This window comes from Palaemon carinicauda, chromosome 8 (assembly GCF_036898095.1).
Source record: "Palaemon carinicauda isolate YSFRI2023 chromosome 8, ASM3689809v2, whole genome shotgun sequence".
Taxonomy (NCBI): Eukaryota; Metazoa; Arthropoda; class Malacostraca; order Decapoda; family Palaemonidae; genus Palaemon; species Palaemon carinicauda.
In genome coordinates, this window is record NC_090732.1 from 84,982,542 (window position 1) to 85,007,815 (window position 25,274).

At 43.8% G+C, this 25,274-nt stretch overlaps 1 protein-coding gene across 3 annotated transcripts in view; it reads right to left on the reverse strand.

The window, feature by feature from the left end:
• The window catches only part of LOC137645789 (equilibrative nucleoside transporter 1-like), a 205,639-nt gene that overhangs the window by 19,369 nt on the left and 160,996 nt on the right, over positions 1-25,274 (reverse strand). For all 3 annotated transcript variants that reach the window (XM_068378726.1, XM_068378727.1, XM_068378725.1), the window contains one exon: positions 2,330-2,526. In XM_068378726.1, coding sequence (XP_068234827.1) covers positions 2,330-2,526 — 197 coding nt within the window. The remainder of the gene's footprint in view (positions 1-2,329; positions 2,527-25,274) is intronic.

Consider the following 25,274-nt stretch of genomic DNA (forward strand, 5'->3'; position numbering starts at 1 on the left):
TATTTACTCTCATGCTAGACCAGCTTGGTAAGAATGTATATCTATCTATCTATCTATCTATATATATATACTGTATATATATATATATATATATATATATATATATATATATATATATATATATATATATATATAAGCAGCCATTTCTAGCTCACTGAAGGACAAAGGTATTAGCCATGTCCTTGGTCACTATTATTATTATTATTATTATTATTATTATTATTATTATTATTATTATTATTATTATTATTATTATTACTTGCTATAAGACCAAAGGCTTCAACATGGAAAATAGCTCAGCGAGGAAAGGAAATAAGGAAAATCTACAAGAAAAGTTTAAGAACAATAAAATAAATCTTTCATATATAAACTTTAAAGATTTGAAAATAACAAGAAGATAAAAACTTCAAAATAACAAGAGATCTCTAACCAAAGATATTGGAAGACCATGGTACAGAGGCTATGGCACTACCCAAGACTAGAGAACAATGGTATGATTTCGGAGAGTCCGTCTACTAGAAGAGCTGCTTACCATAGCTATCGAGTCTCTTCTACCCTTACATATTTTACGATGAACTGTGTGTGCAACATTTATTTACATTGAACATCATGCTAGCCACCGTTCATCTCTCCCGGGGCAAGATGGCGGCGGTCTTCACCTAGGAGCTACCATTGGCTGATATGGGTCTCGCAGCATCTATGTTAGGGTATCTATTATAAAGGTACAGTACTATAGTTACAATATTTTCAGAAGTAAGCTTTGTTCTCCAGAAAACAGTGTGCAATACTTTGCAACTCTTTGGAATAACTCTCCTTGTTTTATTTGTATGCAATTTTCTGTTAATGATAATGAAGATGAAATACTGTGTCAAGCTTAATCAGTACGTCTTGTTTTGTAATGGATATAACCTTAAATTAGTGAAAAAATAAGAATATTTTCTACACTTTTATGGAGATCTAGTTTCTACAGTAGTTACACACTTCTAAAGAATAATTGAGTAATTCCAGTACATTGAGAAATGCTCATTGGACTGATTTCCAAAAACATTGTGACTCTTATCTTGATCTTTGGATATAAGTAACTAAAATGCTAACTGCAGCAAAACAAACAGTTTTATAATAAAAGAAACAACACTAGTCAAAACAAAGGAAAAGAAACACAACACACACACACGCAAACTAAAGAGACAGTTAAATTCACTGGTAGAAAGAAAAATACCCTGATGTATAGTAATACTCTGCAACGCCGAGAGAAAAGCTGATGTAGTCATTAGTCTAACCAAGAACTTATCACGCACAGAGTAGGATAACTATACTTATTCATGATGTTTTCATATGGAAGTGGCATGAAGCAAACTATCTTGAATAAATAGTAAGTTTCCAAAAAATAAAGTTCTTAATGAACAATTGACATTAAGAGGGAGCATAACTGGTTTTATTACAACTTGGTTATACAATCCATGGTGCTAAATCTCTGGATTCCATTTGTGGGGGTTGGATAAACTCAAACATAGTTAATGGTACGGTTTCACAAGTCTATAAATTGTTGAATTTTCATCTCTTCACTACACCAGAAATTAATTATCTATAAGGATTCAACGATGAATGAGTTAACCAAAGCTAATCTAAATTCATCTATCATTTTTGAGAATTTCTTACCAGATGCATAGGCAAGGAAAAAGCCTAATCTCTTCCAAAGTTCATAATAGATGTAATAAGCAGGATAATCAAGTTTCTGGGCTACATTTCTGGTACAGGGTCTTCGGTATAACAGTTGTGCTAGATCTATGGTACTATCTACAGTGAACATAAAACATTATGTCAAAGTACATGTCTACATAAATTTGGTTAAACTGCCTCTTACGGAACATATTTTTGGAAACCAACACTCGCCATGCCCACCACGGTAGTGGCATGATCAAAATTTCATCTCCCGTTTACTAGTGCTTAAGTCCTTCCTACCCATCAGAAAAAAGAAACTGATTTGCAACACAAAGTCTAAATTTAGTAAGATTTGTACTAAAAAGTTTACTAAAATTCTGCAATATCTTGACATGTTATACTTTCTTAAATAAGTTTACGATGTTTTTGGGATCTTCCACTACCATTAAAAGCCAAACAATTAAACCTGCGCCGTTTTATTTTTAAATTGAACATTTCCTAAAAATACTAATATACTCATTGGAAACCTTAATATTTTTAAGAATTATAGTTCGTTTAAAAAAATCTACACACGAATAGCTAAGCTTTTTTTATTCATATTTTCTTCTGGGGGCATGTATCAAATAACAATAATAATATCAATTTTTACAAAAGAAAGCATTCTTACCTTGGGTAGTATATCAAGGTTAATGACATGATATAACCATTGGTAAATGCGAACAGGAAAAGAAGTGCTACATAGTAGCCATCATTATCAAACAGAGTCGGAAAAGTTTTGTTGTCTCCATGGCAGAGCATCAGTAGTGGAATGAACACAACTCTTGCTGCTCCTGCAATGTGTAGGCACATGCCCTCCGGTCCAGGCTGTTCAGAAATATAGAAAAAAATACACATTTCTTCGATTGTTCCTATAATGATTTCATCTCGTTTGCGGTAGGCTACTGGTGGCTTTCAGAATTCATGGGCAAATATGGCTGATCTAAGTGTGACTAGCCGAGTGTCAAAATAGTCATTAGACAACCTTGGATGAACTAATTAGCAAGCTAAAAAATAATGCATAGTAACAGAATCAGCAATACTGCAATCTAAAATAAAGGAGAAGAGTAATAAATACTTTTGATCATCCTTAAGAATGCAAATATCCAATGGCTTGAGTACCAATTTTTCTAAGATGTACGCTTCTACGGTAATGGGCACATGGCATGGATGTTTCTCACAGTTCTTCAGGGAAAACTAAATATTCTTAGACATCTTACGTGAATAACTATAATGTAATTCCTAATATGCTTAATGTCTGTTGAAAATATCAAAGTGATAACAAATAAGTAATTTGAAAAGAAATATGGAAACTCCAGAGAGAGAGAGAGAGAGAGAGAGAGAGAGAGAGAGAGAGAGAGAGAGAGAGAGAGAGAGAGAGAGAGAGAGAGGGAATTGCATGCATTGAGGGTAAGCATTTGTAACAAATTTTAACACTAAATTAGGCACCCTTATAAGAAGGGAAAAAAAAGCTATAATCTAATATGATTAACACCACTACAAATGGGGAAGGGAGCCATTATTTCAGTTTTTGTGATTCAAGAATTTTAAGCTGTTTGACTTCCCGCATAATGAAAACAATTCAATGCAATTTTTTTATTTAAATTCATTCTAAAGGAGAGCCTTACCTCTCGAAAGAAGTCCATGTCTTGCTTTCATTTAACAATATTCACAGAGAAGTGTTGAATTGGTTTCTGGCACTAGTCTTTCTCATCAGTCGGTAGTATCTTACTTTTGAAACGGGTTATCTAATGAATTCATTATTGCTAATTTTATATAGAATCAGTTTGCCTTTCCTTACATCTTGTTTACAAGTATTGCCATGCCAATACATATATACAAAAGGCAAAACAAGCACGACGATGAAAAGCTCCCATTAAAATTCCTTTTCTTTCAGTTTATCAATTCACCCGTAGTCTATTATTAACATCATCATTAGCCGTTACTAGTCTACAGTAGAACAAAAGCCTCGGACATGTCTTTCCACTTGCGTCTGTTTATGGTCTTTCTGTGCCCGTCCACACAAGCAAACTTTCTTAAATCGTCAGTCAATCTCTTTCTCTTTCTTCCCTTGCTTCTTTTGTAATTTCTATGGCCCATTCTGTTATTCTTAATGTCCGTCTACTGTCTGTCACTCTCATTATATGTCCTGCACATGTACAATTCGATTTCCTACAAGTTGTTAGAACATCCACTACTTTAGTTTGCTCTCGTATCCATGTTGCTCTTTTTCTGTCTCGTAGTGTTATGACCATAATTATTCTTTCCATAGCTCACTGAGTTGTTACTAGCTTCTGTTCTAAGGCTTTATTTAGTAAGGCTTCAAGTTTCTGGTGTCTAAGTTAATACTGGTAGGACCATCTCATTAGGTACTTTTCTTTTAAGAGAAAGTGGCATTTTACGTTTCATAATCTTATTTTGTTTACCAAATGCTCTCCATCCTATGCTTAGCCTTCTCTTAATTTCGGCCTCGTGTCCTGGGGAAACACTTACTGACGTCCTAAATACATATATTCATCAACAATTTCTAGAGATTCGTCCATAACCCTTCTTTGTTATCTCTGCATTTTCATTGAACATTATCTTAGTTTTACTCATATAAATTTTATTCGTATATTTCTGCTTTCTCTATTCAAATCTTCTATCATCTTTTGTAATTCCTATTATAGGCTACATTACTGTATATAGTCTACATCATCTGAGACCTTTTTTCAAAATTACAAACAGTTGTCGTTATTAGTGCTGTGCATATTTTTGTCATGAAATTATCAACTATATCAACAAGCATTGATAAGGTGTTATAAAATTGATATCACGCTTCCAATGATCAAGAGAGTTCCTCGGTCCTTTATATCAGGAACTCTCGTCAATTGGTCTTTGTCGCTAGTTTTTATAAATTCATTTCCTCAATGGTTGACACTGTACTGTATATTTTAAAATCAAATTTTTGTCTGGGTTCCTGTTGATAGGTTTCTTTAAATTATCACAATTATCATTAGTTAATTGCAATTAATAATGATACCAATGAGCTTCCCTAACTGAAAGTTTTCAACAAAGTTTCCATAGGCAGTCTTCAAAATTAGTAATCAACAATAATGCGCGAATTTCTTCATTCTCAAGAATTGTGAGACTCAGGAGTTGTCTTCCATTTTGGAATAGGAATTTGGATATGTTATAAAAGCATTACATCTTTTTTGACGGAAATATGGCAGATTGAAAATAATTTGCCTTTTACCTAACGATACAAACCTGTAGCTATTCATTAGGGATTATCTTTCGCAAAGCTGGAAGACTAGCCATTAAGATTTTAAGCGAGGTGGCAATTACCCAACCCGCTAGTTAGCCGGGGGGGGGGGGGGGTGATGTCAGGGATAGTGGTGGTTGCAAGCTACCACTCTCATTCACACACTAGTGAATCGGAGTCACTTTTACTTGCAGGTAGGCCTTAATATGGGGGTACAGGTGATGGTAGGACAATTTGTATCTATAGCTACAGGACTGTATCATTATGAAAAATACTAATTACTTTCAAATTTGTCATTTGTTCTGACTCTTATTACAACACACGCTATTTATTAGGGATGACTCACCCATTAGGAGGATGGCAGTCCAACCACTGTCTTGGGCAATGACCCGCGGTTTTCATGCACGGGCTTAGTCCATAACTGAGAAAAAACCCTGTCACCTTTAAACTTTGTGTAATGCACGGCTAGTGACCTAAGCAACCTGTGTGCATGGGATAACTAGCAATGTGACTGTCTAGGAAAGAACATTCTGAGCTAAATAGGACTGTTGATATTCATCATAGATATTTCACAATAGCCACCTCGCAGAGAGTATCGGGGACGTAGACGAGTATTAACTCTATACTAGGATACACAAGGGAAATAATTATTACCTGCAGATAGGTGCGGCCAGTGTGCAGAAGACCCCTAGTGCTGTTTCCCAGGAGATGGGAAGATGAAATAAAGAAAGAGACAGTCATTCTTACACATTCATCACAGGCTAATCACAGGTAACCTATGCCCTCAACCATCTGCTACTTGTCCATCAAGGAGCCTGATGCATTCTAAACCACTTGTTGTACAGCCACCACAGGACCAATGGAGAACGTCTCTATTCTCCTGTGGGCCACGTCTTGCAGGTAGTGGGTAGTGAAGGTCATCTGATGCTTTCACACGCCCACTTGTAATACCTGCACCATAGAGTAGATACGTTTAAACGTCAGGGACGTACTTATGCCCCTGACATCATGAGCTCTAAGTCAACAAGCAGAGGGAGGGTCAAGATTCACTGCATGGTCAATGATACTGCAAATGCAAGCTGATATGGTGTTTTTTGTGACCCTCATCTTGACCTTCCCCATACTGACGAAGAGTGGTGTCACTTGGGGCGAGCTGCTTCAGTGCCTTTAAGGTAATACTTCAAATTCATCACTGGGCAAAGTAAAAGCTGATATAAATCATTAGTTATAGAGTGAGGACTCCCAATCTGAAAAGGCCTGAATCTAAGATCGGCTAATCCCGGATTTCAAGTCTTAGCAATAAACTCAGGGACGAAGCTGAATGTTACCTCCTCCCATCCCCTTGAATGGGTGATATCATAGGATAGACCACGAAGTTCACAAACTCTCTTGACCGAAGCCAAAGCGAGTAGGAGCACCATCTTCAAAGTGAGGTGGAGATCTGTTACCTGGTGTTGTGGCTCATAGGGAGCACCCTTCAGGGACTGAAGGACGTGAAGCACGTTTCAAGGAGGAGGTCTAACTTTTGACTAGGGGCAGGTGAGCTCCTAACTTCATATGAGGAAATACAACTCCAACGAGGAGGAAAGATCAACTCTTTTCAGTCTAAAGGCAAGGCTTAAGGCTGAGCGGTAGCCTTTTGCCACCAAAACAGAGAGAAGCTTTTTCTCCCTAAAGTATACAAGGAACTCCGATATTACTGGAATAGTGGCATCGAGGGGAGAGACACCAACCACAGAAGACTGTCTACTTAGCCTGGTAGACTGCAGCCCAGGATTTTTTTAGGTATTCAGACAACCTTCTTGCAACTTGTTGTGAAAAGCCTCTCTGTGAAAGGTGATGCTGGATAGTCTCCAGGCATGAAGTTGAAGAGAAACTTCTGTCTTTTGGTAGATGTTCACGTGTGGTTGTCTGAGTAGATCTTGTCATGGAAGGAGTTCTCTCGGGAGGTTCGTCAGGAGCTGCAGAAGGTCCAGGAACAACTCTGTGTGATGCCATAGGGAATTTATGAGCGACATGAAGAGGTTGTTGGATGCACTGGTCTTGTTGAGTACCCTTCGCATAAGACAGAACGGGGGAAAGTCTTACACATTAATGTTGTCCAACCATTGTTCGTTGTTGGAATGCATCTTGCCAGAGAGCCTGAGGACCTGGGAGTGGGGAACACTAGAGAGGGAGCCTGAAGTTCAGGGACGTCACAAACAGATCCACAGTAAGGGAACCCCACAAAATCAGGAATTAGTTGGCTATTAGATGATTCAAAGACCATTAGTATCTCACTATGTGAGTTGATCTACTCAGATTGTCCGCGAGCCCATTCCTCTTTCCTAGAATGAAGCGAGTTGATAGGGACACCGAATTTTCTTGTTCATCTTAACATCGTTGCGGCTAAGTGGCATAAGGACTGCAAAAAGGTACCACCTTGTTTGTTTATATAAGCCACCACTGTGGTGTTGTTGCTCATCAACACCACAGAGTGACCCACCTGGGACTGTTGAGAGGGTTAGAAAGGCTGCCTTCATTTCTAAGAGATTTATGTTCTGGTACCTTAGACTTAGACCATAGTCCTGAGGCCGTATGGTACAGCATGTGGGGCTCCACTCTTCTTTTGATGCGTCTGTGTAGAGCATCATATCCGGGGGAGGGATGAGAAGGTCTGTCCTTCTGCAGAGGTTTTCTTCTGCCATCCACCACTGAAGATCCTGTCCCATAGGAGCTAACGTATTCTGAAGGCCAGTGTGCTGGCTCCACTTGGAGATCAGCCGCCACTGAAGAGATCAAATTATTAGGCGACCATTGGGCACTATACAGACTAGGGATGCTAGGTGACCTAGAAGGCACAACCACTGCTGGGCTGGAAGCTTTTCTCGTCTGAGGAACAGGATTGCTACCTCCCTCAGTCTGTGTACTCTGCTGTCTGATGGAAATACTCTTTGCAATTTGGTTTCTATAATCACACATAGGTATACCAGTCTTTGAGAGGAGAGCAGGGATGACTTCTCGAGGTTTATCACAATCCCAGATCCTGAAAAAACTCAAACAGTCTGTCTCGGTGCTCATGAAGGGTCGCCATTGCGTCTGCTAGAATCAGCAAGTCATTGAGCTATCTTAGGAGACAAATGCCGATCGCATGAGCCTATGTTAACACTAAGGCAAACACCCTCACGAAGATCTGGGGTGCTGTGGAAACACCAAAGCACAGCACCTTGAACTGGTATTGCCTGTTCTCGCACATGATCCGAAGATACTTCCTTGAAGACGGATGGACTGGGATCTGGAAGTGTGTGTCTTTGAGATCCAGTGGGCACATGAAGTCCTCTGGCCTTTCCGCTTGTATGACCGTGTCTGTCGTCTCCATCCTGAACGCAATCTGAAAAACAAACTTGTTCAGAGCTGAGAGATCGATGACTGGTCTCCAGCCTCCAGATGCCTTTTTCACAAGAAAAAGTCAACTGAAGAAGCCTAGGGAGCCCATAAGGACCTCCTGCAGAGTGACCCTCTCAAACATGGTCTGGACTTCATCCTGGAGGGCCAACTCCTTTGCGTATCCCTTCGCGTAGGAGCTTGATGGAATTGGGTCCTGAGTCAGTGGAGGGAGAGATTGAATGAATGGGATGTAATACCCTGATAAAACCAAGGATCGGCTCAGTGCTGCAGTCACCTCTGCCAGCGGCTTAGCAGGCATCCCCCACCAGTGGGTAGGTGAGAGGATTGCCCTCCCTGCAGGGAGTGGCCTCTGTTCCCTTACCACCTTTACCTCCTCTGGTTGGTTTGGAGCCCTTTGGGTCTTTGGCAGGAAAGGGCTGTTTCAACACCTTCTTAGAAGAACCTGTCATCCTGCTGGTCGAGAGTTTGGTGGATTGCGGCTGTGTTTTTTGTATGTGGTGGAGCCTTACCATAAGACCTAGATGTTAAGGCCCTGCAGAGAAGGGAATCCTGGTGGACTTCCTCCATCCCTCAGCTGCCCCCTCGACCTCTTCCGACTTAAAACAGCGCTGAGCTGTCAACAGTGGACTTCTTGAGCTTTCTGATGTTAGCCTTTGGGTCCTGCCTGTGAAACATTTCAATCACAGCATCCCAACTCCTCAGAATTGCATCCGCCCATAGGTTAACAACCCGGTGGGCGAGGAATTCCAAGATGCGAGTGCCCGACAAGAGAAAGGTTTCCATGGGCTTCCTTGCAGACATCTTGGACCAATCATCATTTCTAACAAAGTGGCCCAATGATCCCATCCACAGATAAGGCCATTAAGTAGTGTACATGGCTTACTTTGTCACCATCTCCATGTTCAGGATCTTAGACGCCAAAAACGAGGTTATGAGGCCAGAAAGCCACGCGAATGGGACCGACGATCAAGAACACCTTCTTTCTGACTTCTGTTAATCCCTTCGACAAGGGTAGGGCTGCACTAGCCTTAGGTGGTCGTTGGGTACCATATACAGAGTCAAGGACCGTATCTTTGGCTTACTGAGGAGCTGTCTTAGGGTTAGCCAACCCATTGATGGCCCTCAAGCAGGCTAAGACTTGCCAGAAGGCGTATTCAAACTCCTTTCACTTGGCTTCTGAGCTGAACTTATGACTAGCAGCCCTAATGAGGTAGTGATCGTCAGAGTCCATGTCTTTATCCACCTCCAACCTCTCACCAAAAGGAGCCCGGGGTGGGTCGAGGTTCTTAACTGAAGGAATTTTGCTAGCTGACATTCCTGCTACAGGAGAGCTGCACGTACCTTGGAGTTCTTGAGTGCCGGCTTGGTGTCCTTAGACTCTCAGACCCTCTGCAAGATGGGACGTATAACTGCAGCAGAGAAGGTTCCTGCCATCCTGTGGAAGTCTGAACATCTCTTGCAGGAGGTTCCTCATCTTCCAGCGGTGGTCTGAAGACGGGACGAAGCTCCGGTGGCACGACCTCTATTGGAGAGGGTCTGAAGTAAGGCACGAGAGAGATCTCCCACAGAGATCCTAAGCTACTGCTCGAATGGGGATGGTGAAGGTCGGCATGAGGAGGTGTTGGCTTCATCACCCTCCTCTTCTGCTTTACGGTTAGGACCAGAGTTAACTGCAGGCAAGAGAAGTCTTGCTGAATATTGGCACCCCACCCCTAGCAGCTCAATGGGGTCTCCTGATGGGCGAGACAAACATGGGGAGTTTCGGCACCCTGCAAGAAACAGGTCTCCTCCTAGGGTCAGTTGAGAAAGCAGAAGAGAAGAAGGACACCAACTTCTCTAAAGGAATCCTAGGTGTAAGAGCTACTGCCAACTTCTGCTGATGAGGTTGTGTTGGGGGCACAAACTTCTGCTCTTACTGGGTTATGTCTTCAACTGCCTTCCTGACAGCTTTGACCATGGTTACCCCACAGTCAACAGGTCTAGGGTGTCCTTGGGGAGGCATTTTGGTGGAGATTGCCTCTTTGGGGAACGCTCTCTCGGTACCTGGAACTGAGGTGGAGAGGGTTACTTACCTTGATCAATCAACACAGACATCTGCAGATCTTCCCGGTCGATTTGGGGTGATGGGAACCCTAACGAACTTAATCAGAGGTTCCCAGAACCATTCAGGGAAGGGAATAGGCCATCCACCTCTTGCTGGCGAGGCCTGACGAAGTGTAGACTGCTCCAATATTGCTGCTACTTCTCTCGAAGGCTTGAGCCTGAACTGTTAAGGTGCAGGACCTTGATTGCTTGCTGGAACAGTGAAGTGTGCATGAAATAATGGGAATCGTGTACGAAAACATCAGATTCACACACGGCTTGAGAATGGAGGGTAGGTTTTGGGGACCTCTGGTGAGTTGGAGAATGACGATTATGAGCTGGAGATCGATGTGTAGGAGAGCGACGCGCTGGCGAGAGACGTGTTGGTGAGAGATGCATTAGCGAGAGATGCGTGGGGGAGCAACGTGTGGGGGAGCGACACATAGGCGAGCGGCGTGTTGATGAGCCGTACGTTGGCGATTTGTGAACCGGCGAGTGATGTGATGGCAAGCGGTGCGTTGGCAATTGGAGAGCTGGCGAGTGATGTGATACCGAGCGGCATGTTAGCGATTGGTGAGACGGCGAGCGATGTGATGGCAATCAGCAAGCTAGAGATTGGTGAACAGGCGAGTGGCAAGTTGGTTAGCGGTGTCATGAAAAGTAGCGAGCTGGCGAGCGGCGCCATGGTGAGCGACGTGTTGGTAGGCGATACCTTGGCCAGCATCACCTTGGTGAGCGACACGTTAGCGAGAGATGTGTGGGAGAGCAACAAGTATGGTGATCAGTGAGCCGGCGAGCTGGAAATTAGTGAACAAGCGAGTGGCAAGTTGGCGAGTGGTAACATGGCGAGAGCTGGGCTGGTGAGCATCGTATGGCAGGAGACCGTCTAGGTGGAGAAGGAGAGTGCAAATGATAAGCTGGAGGGTACGAACTGGTGAATGGTGCGATGGCGAGAAGAGTGCTGGAGTGTGGTGATCACGAGGTGATGAGTGGTCACGAACTGGAGAGCAGTTAGCTGAGGTTGAGCATCCAGCAGGAGAGTACCAATCACAAAGCAAGGGAATATCAATCTGCAAAGTGACGATCACAAGCAAAGGAATGTCAATCTGCATAGTGACGATCATAAGCAAGGGAATGTCAATCTGCAAAGTGACGATCACGAGCTCGTGAGTGATGATCACAAAATGTTGAGGGATTAGCACAAGTGGGTGAGTGACAATTAGGAGAGGAGCAGCAATCATGAGCAGGAGAATAGCGAGAATATTGTCAGTCATTGAAACTGGAGCACTCCCTAACAGAGGGCAGGGGCTAACATCTGTGCACACGAAGGGGATTACGGTCCCTGGAGAAAAAAAGAGATCCAAGGATGGCATGGGTTTTCTTGGTCAGCATAAGGTTGCCGTTGTGGAGGCTAGCAGGTGTGCTGGTCTCGTCAGTACGTAGGAATAGCAGGAGCAGGAGAAAGCAAAAGTGAGCCTCGCAGATAGCATGAGTGTCAATAATTGCACCCACTGGAGAAAGGACTCCTACTTCGGTGGACACAGGATAAGGAACCCTCTGGGCCCCGCCCTGCAGATTCTACCAAGACATCCTTGGAAGGAGGCCCTGCAACACTCAATGATTGCCAAACCTACAACACATTAGAAAGTGAGGAGGATTCACCACAGGGTGGGGGTGAAGTTGCTTATCTAGGAGAAGCAGCAACGTTCCCGGATCCCCGAGGTTGCCATGGAGTTAGCTGTTCCATGCTCCTACTTGACCGCCTCTCGAAAGAGGTCGATCAAGAAGGAGCTTTGGGAAGAGACTAGGGGTCAAGGTATATGACCGAGGTTTCTTCGCCCTTGAGGAAGACCCCAAAAGCAAAGAATCTCTCCTGGATTTCTTCTTGCGCTGATGCATAAATTTCTCCGACTGGGAGGCAGACAACTTCCTACACTCTTCACAGGTGTTACACTGGTCTTGATGGAGGACATCAAGGTACCGGAAGAGCGACCTTCAGGCCCTGGACAAGTATGCATGAGGACACAGTAGAAGGAACACACATGAAAAGAAAAAGAATCTGAAAAATTAATAATCAAGGTCTTTTGAGGTGAGCAGAGAGTGGACTCGTCTGTTCTCCTCAAGAGCAAAAGAAAAAGCCGCTTGGATTCACTATGTGTGAGTAGAAGGGGTGCCTGGCAACCACCCTTACCCCTCACTAATTCCCCCGCTTACTAGCAGGTTGAGTAGTTGCCACCTCACTTAAAGTCTTAATGGCTAGTCTTCCAGCTTCACCGAAAGTTAATCCCGAATAAATAGCTTAAGGTTTGTAGTACGTGTTGGAACAAATTACTTTCATGTTGAAAACAGCGGCAAATTAATCATTTTTTACATTCTTTAACTTACTATAATAGATGCTTTTTATTGCTTATAATTTGTAATCAAAGCTAGGTGTCCACAACATACATGACCCCTTACATTTGAATGTAAGAGGTCAAGTGTCTTGTAAAGACAGTTTGTTACTGCGCATAAACCAAACCCTTTGCCCTTTAAAAAAGGGATATTTCCTGATGAGCCATCACTGAATTGTTAACAAGGTAGTTGATAATAACAGGTGGTGCTAGGGGGATACTACCCAGCAACCAACCTGTCCCAGGACCCAGAATAGCCACTATTGAATTTGCCCGCAACAAATACGTAGGTACTGTTGCACTGTTCTCTCAACTGTTGGATATCTTATTGCTTCATCTGTGATTAGTATTGATTTCCATTTGGTTTTTTTTAGAACGATCTTACTCATAAACAAAAGTGTACCAAAAGCTATGCATGTGGTGAAGGGAATTTTGTTCCTAGAGGATAAAAACCTTTGAAGCCCCATATGTTGTGTACCTTTGTGCGGGACTGACTGTAACCAAAAGCCCATTTGGAGTGTTGTCGTTATTTCAATTAGGAAGAAAATTAACCCAAAGCATAACTTGTCTTGCTCTATGTTAGTTTCTCTACCTTTGGAGGGAATTGGCCAATTCGGCATAGTTTCTCTTTTACCTGCACGCCCAGTAATAGAAATTATTCATCTGGCAGACAAACCCGGTAATGACAGGGTTCCATAGTTGATGATCCTTGTGTTGTGCACTGGCACTGATTGTTCCCTTGCCCAATGTAGTGTTTTGTGTTGCAGCAGAGGAAGCTGTTGTAGCTTCCTCATCTGAGGTAGTGCAGTCATTATCGGTCACTCAGACCATGACTCATCTGTAATAAGTGAGCCTATTGTTACAACCACTGCTGTATTATCAGTTGCAGGTGAATAGTCCTACCTTCTCATGCCAATATGGAGCTCATGCATCAATCAAGGTTGGTTAGTGACCATAAGCCTGGTGTAACAGTTGTTGTCTTTTGCCGACGGCTGGCGAAAGGTGCTATCAGGACCAAAATTCATAACCTTACAGTAGGCTGATAGGGTATTGTTCACACTAACCTATGTGCCATTAAGGAATGTAGCTGAAGGAGCTCTAACACTGACTGGTACCTATGGGGTTTGTTAGTGATCATGAGCTTGGTGTAAATGCTATCACTGTTCACCTTTGAGCCGCTTCAAACTTTTCTTACCAATCGACAGTGACTGCTGCTTCCATCTGTACCAGGTAATCAGACCTTTTAGGTCAAACAGCAACCCTTAGGAAACTGAGTGTAAGGATATGCTGTCTCATGAAGCAATCATTCTCCTTCTCTTCATCTTCCCTTTCTGGTTCCCATTATTCTTCTTAAAATAAGAAGTCGAAGACATCTGTGAAGGTTGATTGCCATAGGCTTCATTATTTTGAGAGAAGGAGATGGTTACCAGCTGGTATCCGATCCCGTTTGGATCAGAGCGCTGGGGCATGGGACCAGTAAAGCTGCCCTCTCAGCTATACTGGTCTAAGGTGATCAGTTCCCTGATGACGGCGCCAATTCCCCATGGGCCTGATCACCGGTTCATTGGCCAATTGGTCTTGTAAGGGCCTGGTCACCTGGGGGGCTGTAGTTGATCCCTCATGACCGATTGGCCTTGTGCAGGATCGATCACTCGCAGAGCAGCGGTTAATTATTCCCATGTCGGGCCGATCATGTCACAAAGTTATCCAGGAGCCTGAGCACCCTCTCTCACCATTTACCCAGATGATAGAGTATCATTTATATTATTTTTTTCTTTCACATGGTACTTTGGTATCCACGAAAAATTAAGTACCACCGCTTGGTACCAGTCCTGCCTGCTAGCTCCCCATGGACTGTGCTGAACTGGTTAGAGACTGGTCTTCACTCTGGGTTTCAGAGCGCTGAGACGGATTGACCCCACTTGTCCACAAGAGGGACGGTACATTGTACAACTCTTGCTCTCTGGCTCCATAGATTGTTTTCATGACACAGAACAATACCATTCATGGCCCTATTCATTGTCTACCTCCCAAAAATATGTTGCTGAATCTTAAAGATTTTAATTTTTATATTCTAGGGAGAGGAAAAATTCCAAGACCTGATTGATGAGCACATAGTCTCTGGACTGTCACTGTGGCACCTTTTGGACACAAAGACAATAGTTGCTTTAATGATTGAATAAATACTAGACTCCTCTTCTACCTCTCAAGAGGGTGGCATTGAGGAACCAGGCAAGGGAATACTGTGTAAGTACTCCTTCAGCCAACGTGCAAGATCCTTCAAGGTCTCTGGTATTTCAAGGGAGACCAAAGCTATGCCTTCAGGGACAGCCATGCTCTCTAGCTCAGATCTGAGGAAGGTTCTGGCCTTCTCCAAATCCCAAAAATGACCACCAACAGCTTATTCCTCCTGAATGCGTTGAACCTAGCTTCATCGATTCTTGCCCTTCTCAGGCTCAGCAAGGGGGGAGGGGTGTGATAGAAGAAGGGGAAGTGACACAGAGGTATTTTCCCCATTTTGAGTAAGGGAATGCTTTGCCCTGTACATTCCCTTTCCATCTTTCGTCCAAATACATTTGAGACCTACTATCCCCATTTAATTTCTGGAAATGCTGCAGGGGCACAATGCAAGTTCATACTCTTTTCATCTGAACCAGTATTTGTCAGGCCAAGTTAATTGGAACTTTTGATCTATACTAAGCCTACAAAAAAAAAAAAAAAAAACGGAATTCAGGCTTTTGATGGCTTGAGGAACTTCTAGTACATGTAGGCCCTCACTTATTCTGAAAGCCCTTATCTCTCCTTACGTATTGAACACTAGTGTCGACTTGACTGTTAAACTGGAGCTGCTTGAATGACCTCTTTAAAGTTTTTCCAGGACGAGATTGAGACTTCTTGCTCTTTTTGCAAATGAGACAATCTTATGTGAGGCTCAAGCAAGGAAGAAATATCTGAGAATGCTGATCCGCTGAGAATTTTCTTTGTACTCATATCAGCAAACTGAGAGGTAGTGCTCTTGTACCTGATCAGTGGAACCACTGAACCACTCATGGTTGTTAAAGAAAATAGTTGGCAGGTGGAGAAGAGGTAGTTTTTTCTTGCTTCTTCCTGCTCTACCAACTCCTCCTAACACTCATATTCTCTTTTTCGGGCTCAGGCCATGTCGTCTTGATGGAAGGGTTCCTATAGGTAGCCGTCTAAGGGATATTTGCCACAGTGATGCTCCCAGAGAATTAAACCAAAGGTATCCAGAATTCTAACTCCTGGCGCAAGTATCCAATAAAGTATATCTCATAATATCAGGGGACGTATTCTAGATACAACACATGGCAATCTACACCCCAAATAGATTTAACGCTTCAATGTAAGGGGGAAGAGTGGCAAAAGAAATGGGTGCCATTCTAGGTACCCAGTGGACCTCCTTACCCACTACTACCGTGATGCCATTCCTAAGAGTGTTGTGCTCTCCCTTAGCACAGTGTTTTTCTAGTTTTTTGGAATTTTCAGCATGCAATCCCCAGCATCTTCGTCATCTGGAAAGTTGAGTATTAATTCTTTCCTGTGTGTAAATTTAGTCTCCCTTTTCACAGTTAATTTTCAATAATTCAAGTGTGTTTGGGTGACCGAAGGCAGCCATTTTACGACTGCTGTCGCCCGATACATTTTTCCCGGTTTTTAAAGCTATTATATTAGCTAGTTAGGCAAGTTATACAAGATGTGATATTGCATACATGAAAATTATTCTTTTTTCTATTATGTGACTTTACTTATCGTATGCGGGCGGGAGCCCCGGCGGTACCGTTTACCTTGGCCGGGGCTCCTACCAGAGCAAGGCTACTCTTGCTCATATATACATTAGTAAAGTAATTCCCCCTGTTTAGCTTCACCCTTATCGTTTCTTCTCAATTCGAATGAGATGTTACATTCTCTAGAATCTATAGACAAGTTACGATATTTGTTCTCTCTCTAGAGAAGAGGCTAAGTTACGATATTTATTCTCTCTTTGAGAGAAGAGGTTAAACCCTTCCTCCCTCCCCAAGTGACGCCGCCGTCATGGGCGGCAGCCACTGTCTCTCTTCATCGCCATCAAGTAGAACGATATTCTTACTTCCCCCGGCTTTGATTCAGATAGTGACATACTCAGGGTGCCCTTGTCTTGCCGACGACAATGTCGTCAGCACAGGAAGCCATGCTTCCCCCATCTAATTGTTTGAGGAAGCGGTATACCTGCCGCCACCTCTGATATCAATGAGCTGTAAGACTCTGAACCCCTTACCCCTCTGTCCATTAGTGACGTCATGCCGTCACAAGATTCTTTCACTGGTATTCTGACAATCATCCCGGCTTGCTAAGATGACTGCGTTACCGGCTGTCACCTTCCCCCAAACTCACTTCCTTCAAAGGAAGTTAATAAAATTGGGGGAAGATTGAGACGGCTTCTGACGGCTTCCGGTGGAAAACCTAACATACTTTGGAAAGTCCTCAGCTCTCTCTTGAGCTGCTATCCACATTCATTGCCGCCGACTGCATTGCCGGCGACAGGGCTTTTGTGGATGGGTGGGAGCCAGAATCTGATAGATTCTTTCCCCTTACATTGGAACTTTCATTCTGGTAAGGAGACAGTAGGCGGTCTTATAGTCCTCCTACACTTCCAGCTGCTATGTTCATTCATAATGGTAAGAAATTATCCTTCCTTAATCTTTCTCTCTCTCTTTCAGTTAGCACCGTCAGGTACTAACCCAACAACGGCAGTGTCTGCCGGCAAACTACTGTATACAACTATACAGTAGTACATATGTTTTCTAACATACTGTGTGTTTCCTATCGAGAGATGATTGTTGAGACATGATATTCTGTTGAGGCTGAGTACTCCCTCAACACCCAGATGGTTTTCCTTGATCATCAGGGACCTAAAATACCCGAACGGTATTAATATAATACTACAGGTGGATAATGTTGGTATAAGCTATTTACTAACTCTAACTCTAGTTTCTAGAGTTTCTCTACCTTGTATCCTCCCTATCAGGGAAACTGAATATTAATACTGATGGAGGTCTCAGCAATGGCCAGGGAGACGAAATGCAGATAAGTGTCTTTTCTATTTCCTTTTAAGCTTACTATCCTAAGCTACCATAAACAATAGTGATTACTATTGTTATCATAAACTGTATGCTTTCATATCACTGATATAAAATACAAAAACTACTCATTTGGTATTTTCCTTTACAGGATGACCCCATGGAGAAGTGCAGAGCGATGTTCTACAACCATAAGGGGAAAGACTTCTGTGGACACACAATGTGCAGGACTCATGCTCCCTGTCGCACCGTCACAGGAGTCCTAAAGTATTGGGACCCGAAGGGTTGCTCCACTTGCTCAACCCAGCTGGCCAACGGCTTCGGCGAAGCCCCCCTAGTTACCCTAGAGACTAGGGATACAGTGAGGGACACCCTTCGCAAATGGGTAAGAGGGTTCCAAAAGAACTCTCCAGGACCATACTTGCCCAATGAGTCCCTGAGGTGCCTACTGTTCCCCAAGGCTCTGCCGAGAGTGGTGGTGTCCCATGAACAGGTCCGGTCCCCCTTCAATCAACTGAAGATTGACTCGGACATCAACAAGGCCCTAGAAGGCATGGATATCCACCAAGAGAGGATGTCAGAAGTGTCCACTGACACCAAACAGGACCTACTACAAGGTGGCCCAGAAGAGAACGTAGACCCTCCCCGAGTGGAGGAAGAAGGATCTTTGTAAACGGCAACAGACGACCCTCAGTTTGCTGTGACGGCATATCAACCTCTGCCGTCAACGTCCTCGGCCCCAACTCCACAACCTGTTACCCAGGTTAACGCAAGCGAAGAGATTCTGACATCTCTTCAACGAATGATGGAGTCGTTCCAAAGGGAACAAGAGACGATGCGGGAATCGAATAAGCAGCAGTAAAGGTTGTTGCAGGAGAAGATGGACCACTTCGGAACCACCAAGGGCACCTCTAAGAAGCCTCTTAGAGTGTCTGATCTCCTTCATTGCTACAAAACTAATCCCTGGAGGTATGCGGAGCATATGCCAATGATGAATGGGAAACTGTTCGTTTCCGAGAAGTTGGGAGTCAGGCAGATTAAAGACCTTAAGTTCTGGCCTAACTTTTCAGCCTATCTAGAGTGCAATGAGAGACTGCGGGACGAAAATGTGACCCAAGAAAAAACGGTCCCAAAAGAGATCATCGTGTTTGAACAAGAAAAGGCGTAAGCCATCCTCCTGAAGGCCTTGAAGGTAGCTGGATATACCAACTCCAAAGTCTCAGCACTGAGCAAGAAGCACTCAACCTTTCTTGCTCCTTCCTCCATCTCTTTCCCCTTTACGGAAAAAGCACTAGACTTTTCGTCAAGGCCATTAATGAGGGAAAACCATGCCCGACCCTAGAGGAATGCAAGCCATAATCTCTAGTACTGCCTACCTGCAAGGAGAAGTGGAAGGATGTCCACCTAACTTTCTCTGTCTCTAAGTTAGACACAGAGATCGCAGGACAACAGTTCAGTGAGAAGCTTTCGAAGTTGCCAGACCATCTTCTGAGGAAGGAACAGGAGTCGAAGGAGAGACTTGCAGCTTCCCTCTCTCATCAAAACTGTTTAGAAATCAGTGCAGGTCAATATAATGCCCCAGAAATGTTCCTCTTCCTGGCTAAATCTCACATGGGTATACTTGTGAAAGACCTATACGCTTTCCTCAGAGCAAGGAGAGCTTGCAGAAAGTTCGTCTTGGCTTCAGCAACCATCAGACACGAACCAAGGAAGCTGATTACCTCGAGTATCTGGGGCAAAGACCTTTTCCCACAGAAACTGGTCCAAGAGGTCATTGCGAGAGCAACCACGGAGAACAGGAACCTTATCCAAAGTGGGGCATGTCCTCAAAAAGGAAATCTTCTTCGGGAGGAGGTCCCCAGCCCAAGAACAAAATGGCGAAGAGACCACGAAGACCTGCACAACTCCCCACAATGACTATGACCCCGATGCCTCAGACCACCTTCCAGATGGTCCCTCAACAACTGGTAGCCCAGTCACCAGTGTTTAACCCTACCTTTGAGAGGCAGTCAACTTCCTTTTGCCCCAGTCAGAAAGGAAAAGTCCCTAAGAGAAGTTCTCCAGGAGGTAACTTCTTTCGGGGCCGAGGAGGATATGGTCTCGGAAATAAATCCACAGGACCCCCCCCCCCCCCCAACAATGAGGGGTTCCAGGTAGGGGGCAGACTACATCACTTTCGGGAACACTGGACCTTCGATCCCTGGGCCCACAGCCTAATCACGAATGGACTCCAGTGGAAATGGAGTAGAACTCCACCCCGTTTTCCAGAACTCTTTCAACACTCCACCCCATTTTCTAGAATTCTTCCAACACTCAATCCCCTTGTTGGAAGAATATACCTCAGAACTCTTGAACAAGAAGGTGATAAAGAAAGCGAAGTCCATCAAGTTCCAGGGAAGGCTATTTTGTGTTCCCAAGAAAGACTCAGACAAACTCAGAGTCATTCTAGACTTGTCTCCACTCAACAAGTTCATCGAAAACTACAAGTTCCGGATGCTTACTTTGCAACACATAAGGTCCCTTCTGCCAAAAGGGGCGTACATGGTCTCAATAGACCTAGCAGACGCTTACTGGCATCTCCCAATGAGTCGCCTTTTCAACTCCTACCTAGGATTCAAACTACAGAAGGAGAAGTTTGTCTTCAGAGCACAATCGTCCAACAGCTACGCACCAAAGGTGTTCAAGTGGTAGCATATCTAGACGACTGGTTGGTATGGGCAGCAACCAAGACTACTTGTCTGCAAGTCGCCCACACAGTGATCCAGTTTTTGGAACACCTGAGCTTTAAGATCAACTGCAAGAAGTCTCGTCTCACTCCAGCTCAACAGTCCCAGTGGCTAGGAATCCAATGGAACCTAAAGTCACACCACCTCTCTATTCCATCCAAGAAGAGGAGAGAAATAGCAGGATCTGTCAGGAGACAAATCAGTCATAAGAGGATTTCAAGACGCCAACAGGAAAGAGTATTGGGCTCTCTCCAGTTTGCAGCGGTGAAAGACCCTGTGCTAAAGGCACGTTTAGAAGATGCGTCAGGAGTCTTGAGGAAATACGCATCAAACGCTCGAAGAGATCAACCAAGGTTGACCGTGGCCTTGTTGCGCACGCAGTTAAAGCCGTGGTCAACAGCCAATAACCTAGCATGGACAATTCCCCTGCAACTACCGCAACCATCAGTGGTGATACACACGGATGCCTCCTTGGAAGGATGGGGAGGTCATTCTCATGACAAGAAATTGCAAGGGAATTGGTCACGCCAGTTCAAAACATTTCATACCAACATTCTGGAAACAATGGCAGTGTTCCTGACGTTGAAGAGACTATCCCCTCTCAGATCAATCCACATCAGATTGGTCCTGGACAACGAGGTGATAGTAAAGTGTCTAAATCGACAAGGCTCGAGATCACCCCACATCAACCATGTGATGTTAGCCATCCTCTACCTGGCAAGGAGAAAGGGATAGCACCTATCAGCAGTTCACTTACAAGGGTTCCGCAGTGTGACGGCAGACGCTCTATCCAGGCGAAAGCCCATAGAGACAGAATGGTCCCTAGATGCAGACTCATTCTCCTTCATCTTGGAAAAAGTCCCAGAACTGCAGATCAACCTCTTCGCAATGAGCGACAACAAGAAACTATCTCGTTACGTAGCCCCTTACATGGACTCTCAAGCAGAAGCAATGGATGCCATGTCCCTTGACTGGAATAGGTGGAATCGCATTTAGGTTTCCACCAACCAATTTCCTGCTAAGAGTCCTCGACAAGCTAAGATCCTTCAGAGGGACAGCAGCAGTAGTGGCCCCCAAGGAGCCCAAAAGCAATTGGTTTCCTCTAGTCCTAGAGATGAAACGGAAGCTGTTTCCTCTGCCGAATCCAGTGCTATCTCAACTGGTCCAGAAGTCAACTGTCTATGCTTCATCCTCGAGAACCAGCAACCTACATCTCATAATTTTCCCGCCTTAGCAGCGAACAAAACGTTCGGAATCTCGAAGGATAAAGTTGACTTCATCGAGAAGTACAAGTCAAGTTTGACTAGGAGGCAATACAAATCATCATGGAAGAAATGGGTGTCCTTTGTGAAAGCAAGGAAACCGACAGAGATATTGATAGAAGTCTGTCTTGCATTCTTCATACACCTCCACGAACTAGGCATGGCTTCTACTACAATTACTTCTTGTAAATCGGCCCTGGCTAGACCACTTCTGTACGCTTTTGAGGTGGACCTCTCGTGTGAAATCTTTAATAAGATTCCAAAAGCATGCGCTAGACTCAAGCCTCCAGTCCCATCAAAGCCCATCACGTGGTCTTAGGACAAAGTCTTGCACTATGCTTCAAACCTGGACAATGAGGACTGTACTCTAAAGGATTTAACACAGAAAGTCATTTTTCTGTTTGCAATAGCCTCAGGGGCTAGAGTTAGTGAAATATTGGCCTTATCCAGAAACAAAGGCCATATTCATTTCCTAGACTCAGGAGAACTGAACCTTTTTCCTGATCCTGCCTTTCTTGCCAAGAACGAGCTACCCACCAAGAGGTGGGGTCCTTGGAGAATCTGCCCATTGAAGGAAGATGCCTCTCTGTGCCTAGTAGAGTGTCTTAAGGTCTATCTTCGAAGAACTTTAAACTTTAAGGGAGGACAGCTCTTCAGAGGCTAAACTTCAGGATCAAACCTATCTTTCAGACACCTAAGAGTGAAGCTCACCTACTTTATTCCCAGAGCGGATCCTGACAGTACACCCACAGGTCACGATCCGAGGAAAGTTGCTTCTTCGTTGAACTTCTTTCAACATATGGACTTTGAGAGACTCCGCTCATACACTGGGTGGAGATCATCCAGGGTCTTCTACAAACATTACGCGAAGCAAGTACATGAAATAAAACACTTTGTGGTGGCGGCGGGTAGTGTGATTAAACCTGCCGTCTAGTGCTGCAATGAACAATGGACTGTTTTGGGACTTTACAGTGCATCGGGTGCATGGGTATACCTACCCACTAGTGCAGATCACAACTATGGTTGACGTACTGTTCTGTGTAGGTGCATAGCTTATCAATACACCAGTGCTGAGTGAACGTTTGCGTTACGGTTTTTATGCATTTCGAACATCTGACTATGTCAAATAGATTTGGTTTCAAATCTCCATTGAGTGGCGTTATTCTGATAATTTATTCATATATTTTTTCTACATGAGAAAATATATGTTTTGGTGTGTTGTAATGCTGGATCAGATTTATACTTTGTTGTAACTACTTTTGATAAATAAGTTGCATAATAAAATACTTAACCGTATTCGCGTCATATTACTGCTCCCTCAGTTATAAACTAATAAAGTACACTAGAGTTGTATCAAACGCCTGTATGAAGCTTATATCCTTGAAATCACAACAATGCTTTCTGGAGGAATTAAAACTTACATTCTTAAGGTAAGTAAAAAAAGGTAAGCTTCAATGTTTTTCCTTTTGTTCCAACGGAAATACAAACCTTGAATCCTTATTGTCGATATCGACATTTTCCCTGCCGGAAGCAGGAGGCACTAAACCAGCTCCAGGTTTAGTGGAAGTGACAGATCTCTGGAATTTCACATATAAGTATAGTAGACCAGATAAGGAAATCTATTCAAGGTGGAAGGCACATACACAAACCCACAGCTAATAGTAATTTCAAGACAATTCTCTAGTATACTTCCACCAGGATGACATGGTCTGAGCCCAAAACACAGCTTTTGATCAAAGTGAAAAATCTATTTTAGGGTGAGAGGGCCATGTCGTCCTGATGGACCCACCCTCTTGCTGACCCCTCCCAAAATTACTTCATCTGTGGCCATTTCCACTTAACGGCAAGAATAGGAATAGCGTCATGGTAGTAGTAGTGAAGGAGGTTCACCAGGTACCTAGAACGGCACTCCTTTCTTTTGCCACTCTTCCCCCTTACATCGAAGCGTTAAATCTATTTGGGGTGAAGATTGCCATGTGTCGTATCTAGAATACGTCCCCTGATATTATGCGATATCCTTTATTAGTTTATTGGATACTCGCGCCAGAAGTTAGAATCCTGGAGACCTTTGGTTTAATTCTCTGGGAGTATCAGTGTAGCAAATATCCCTTAGATGGCTACTTATAGGAACCCTTCTATCAGGACGACATGGCCCTCTCACCCAAAAATAGATTTTTCACTTTGATCAAAATCCATTAATGAGACATTTCTCAGAAGGAAGAAGGACGAGGAAGCAGTAGTAGTGATGCTGGAGGCCTCTCATAAAAATATCCTCAGTACTTCTAGTATGTGCTCTTCTCCTTTGGGAGAATTTTGGAGATCTCATGCATTCACCATTACCTTAAAATTTGGTTATGTGGTGCCGCAGAACAGGTAAGGGTGAACATTGCTCCTTCCTTCACCATCCTTTTTATGACATAGGAGGAACACTGTGGCCAATCAGTTTTCTCCTTCAATGCAGATGAAATGCTTCTAGGCGAGATCCAAATACTGACTACATATGCCAGGCAGAGTCGAGACATTTTGCCCAGCTTTGCTATTATTGTGATAATTAGGCGGAGCACTCTTGCCCTCTCTTGCTGTAGACCAGGTAATGGTAAGGTTTACAACACCCTCCTCCTCTAAAAGGGAGTGCAGAGCTCAATTGGGGTCTCTTTCCCCAGGACTTGTCAGCTGGACCGTGAGCTCAGTATGGTAGATACTTCTGACATACAGGTAACAGGTAACAATCCTTTCACGGATCGAGTACCCATACAATCTAGGTAGAATGCGACACTCTAGGGTGGCCCAAAGTTGAGTGGTGTCCCATTCTGCTAGCTCTCTGGTAGGTCCTGAGAGATAAACTCTCTACGATGGCGGTCATAAAGACTGTTTCTCTGGTAAGAGCATTTTTCAGCAAATCCATGACTTCCTTGCCTGCCTCTGCTGAAGAAACTCCATGTTAGAATTTGGATCCCTCCCTCTTGGGGGAACGGTCCATGATCGAAGAGCGCATCAATCAGTCTTGCCTACCTTAGAACTTAGGTCCAAGGTTGGGATGGTCCTTATTCTTAGGGAACAGGTGCACATGCCTCCTGATGACCCCTGAGGGTATTATAGGGTCTTTCCCTCAAGAGCCCCCCCCCTCTCTCTCTCTCTCTCTCTCTCTCTCTCTCTCTCTCTCTCTCTCTCTCTCTCTCGCCTTTATTCTTCCACAAGAGAACTGGAGAAGAGTAGGCTCCTCCATATTGTGTGGATTCTTCTCCTTGGGGATTGGTCTATGCACTAAGGGAGCTTAGAGCAATCATGCCTATCTTAAAACTTGGGGCCCAGGGTGGAATAACCCTTGTTTTAAGGGCACTGGTGCACCTGCCTAAGGCTAACCTGAAAAGGACATCATAGAGATCTTTCTCTCTTAAGACTGTTCT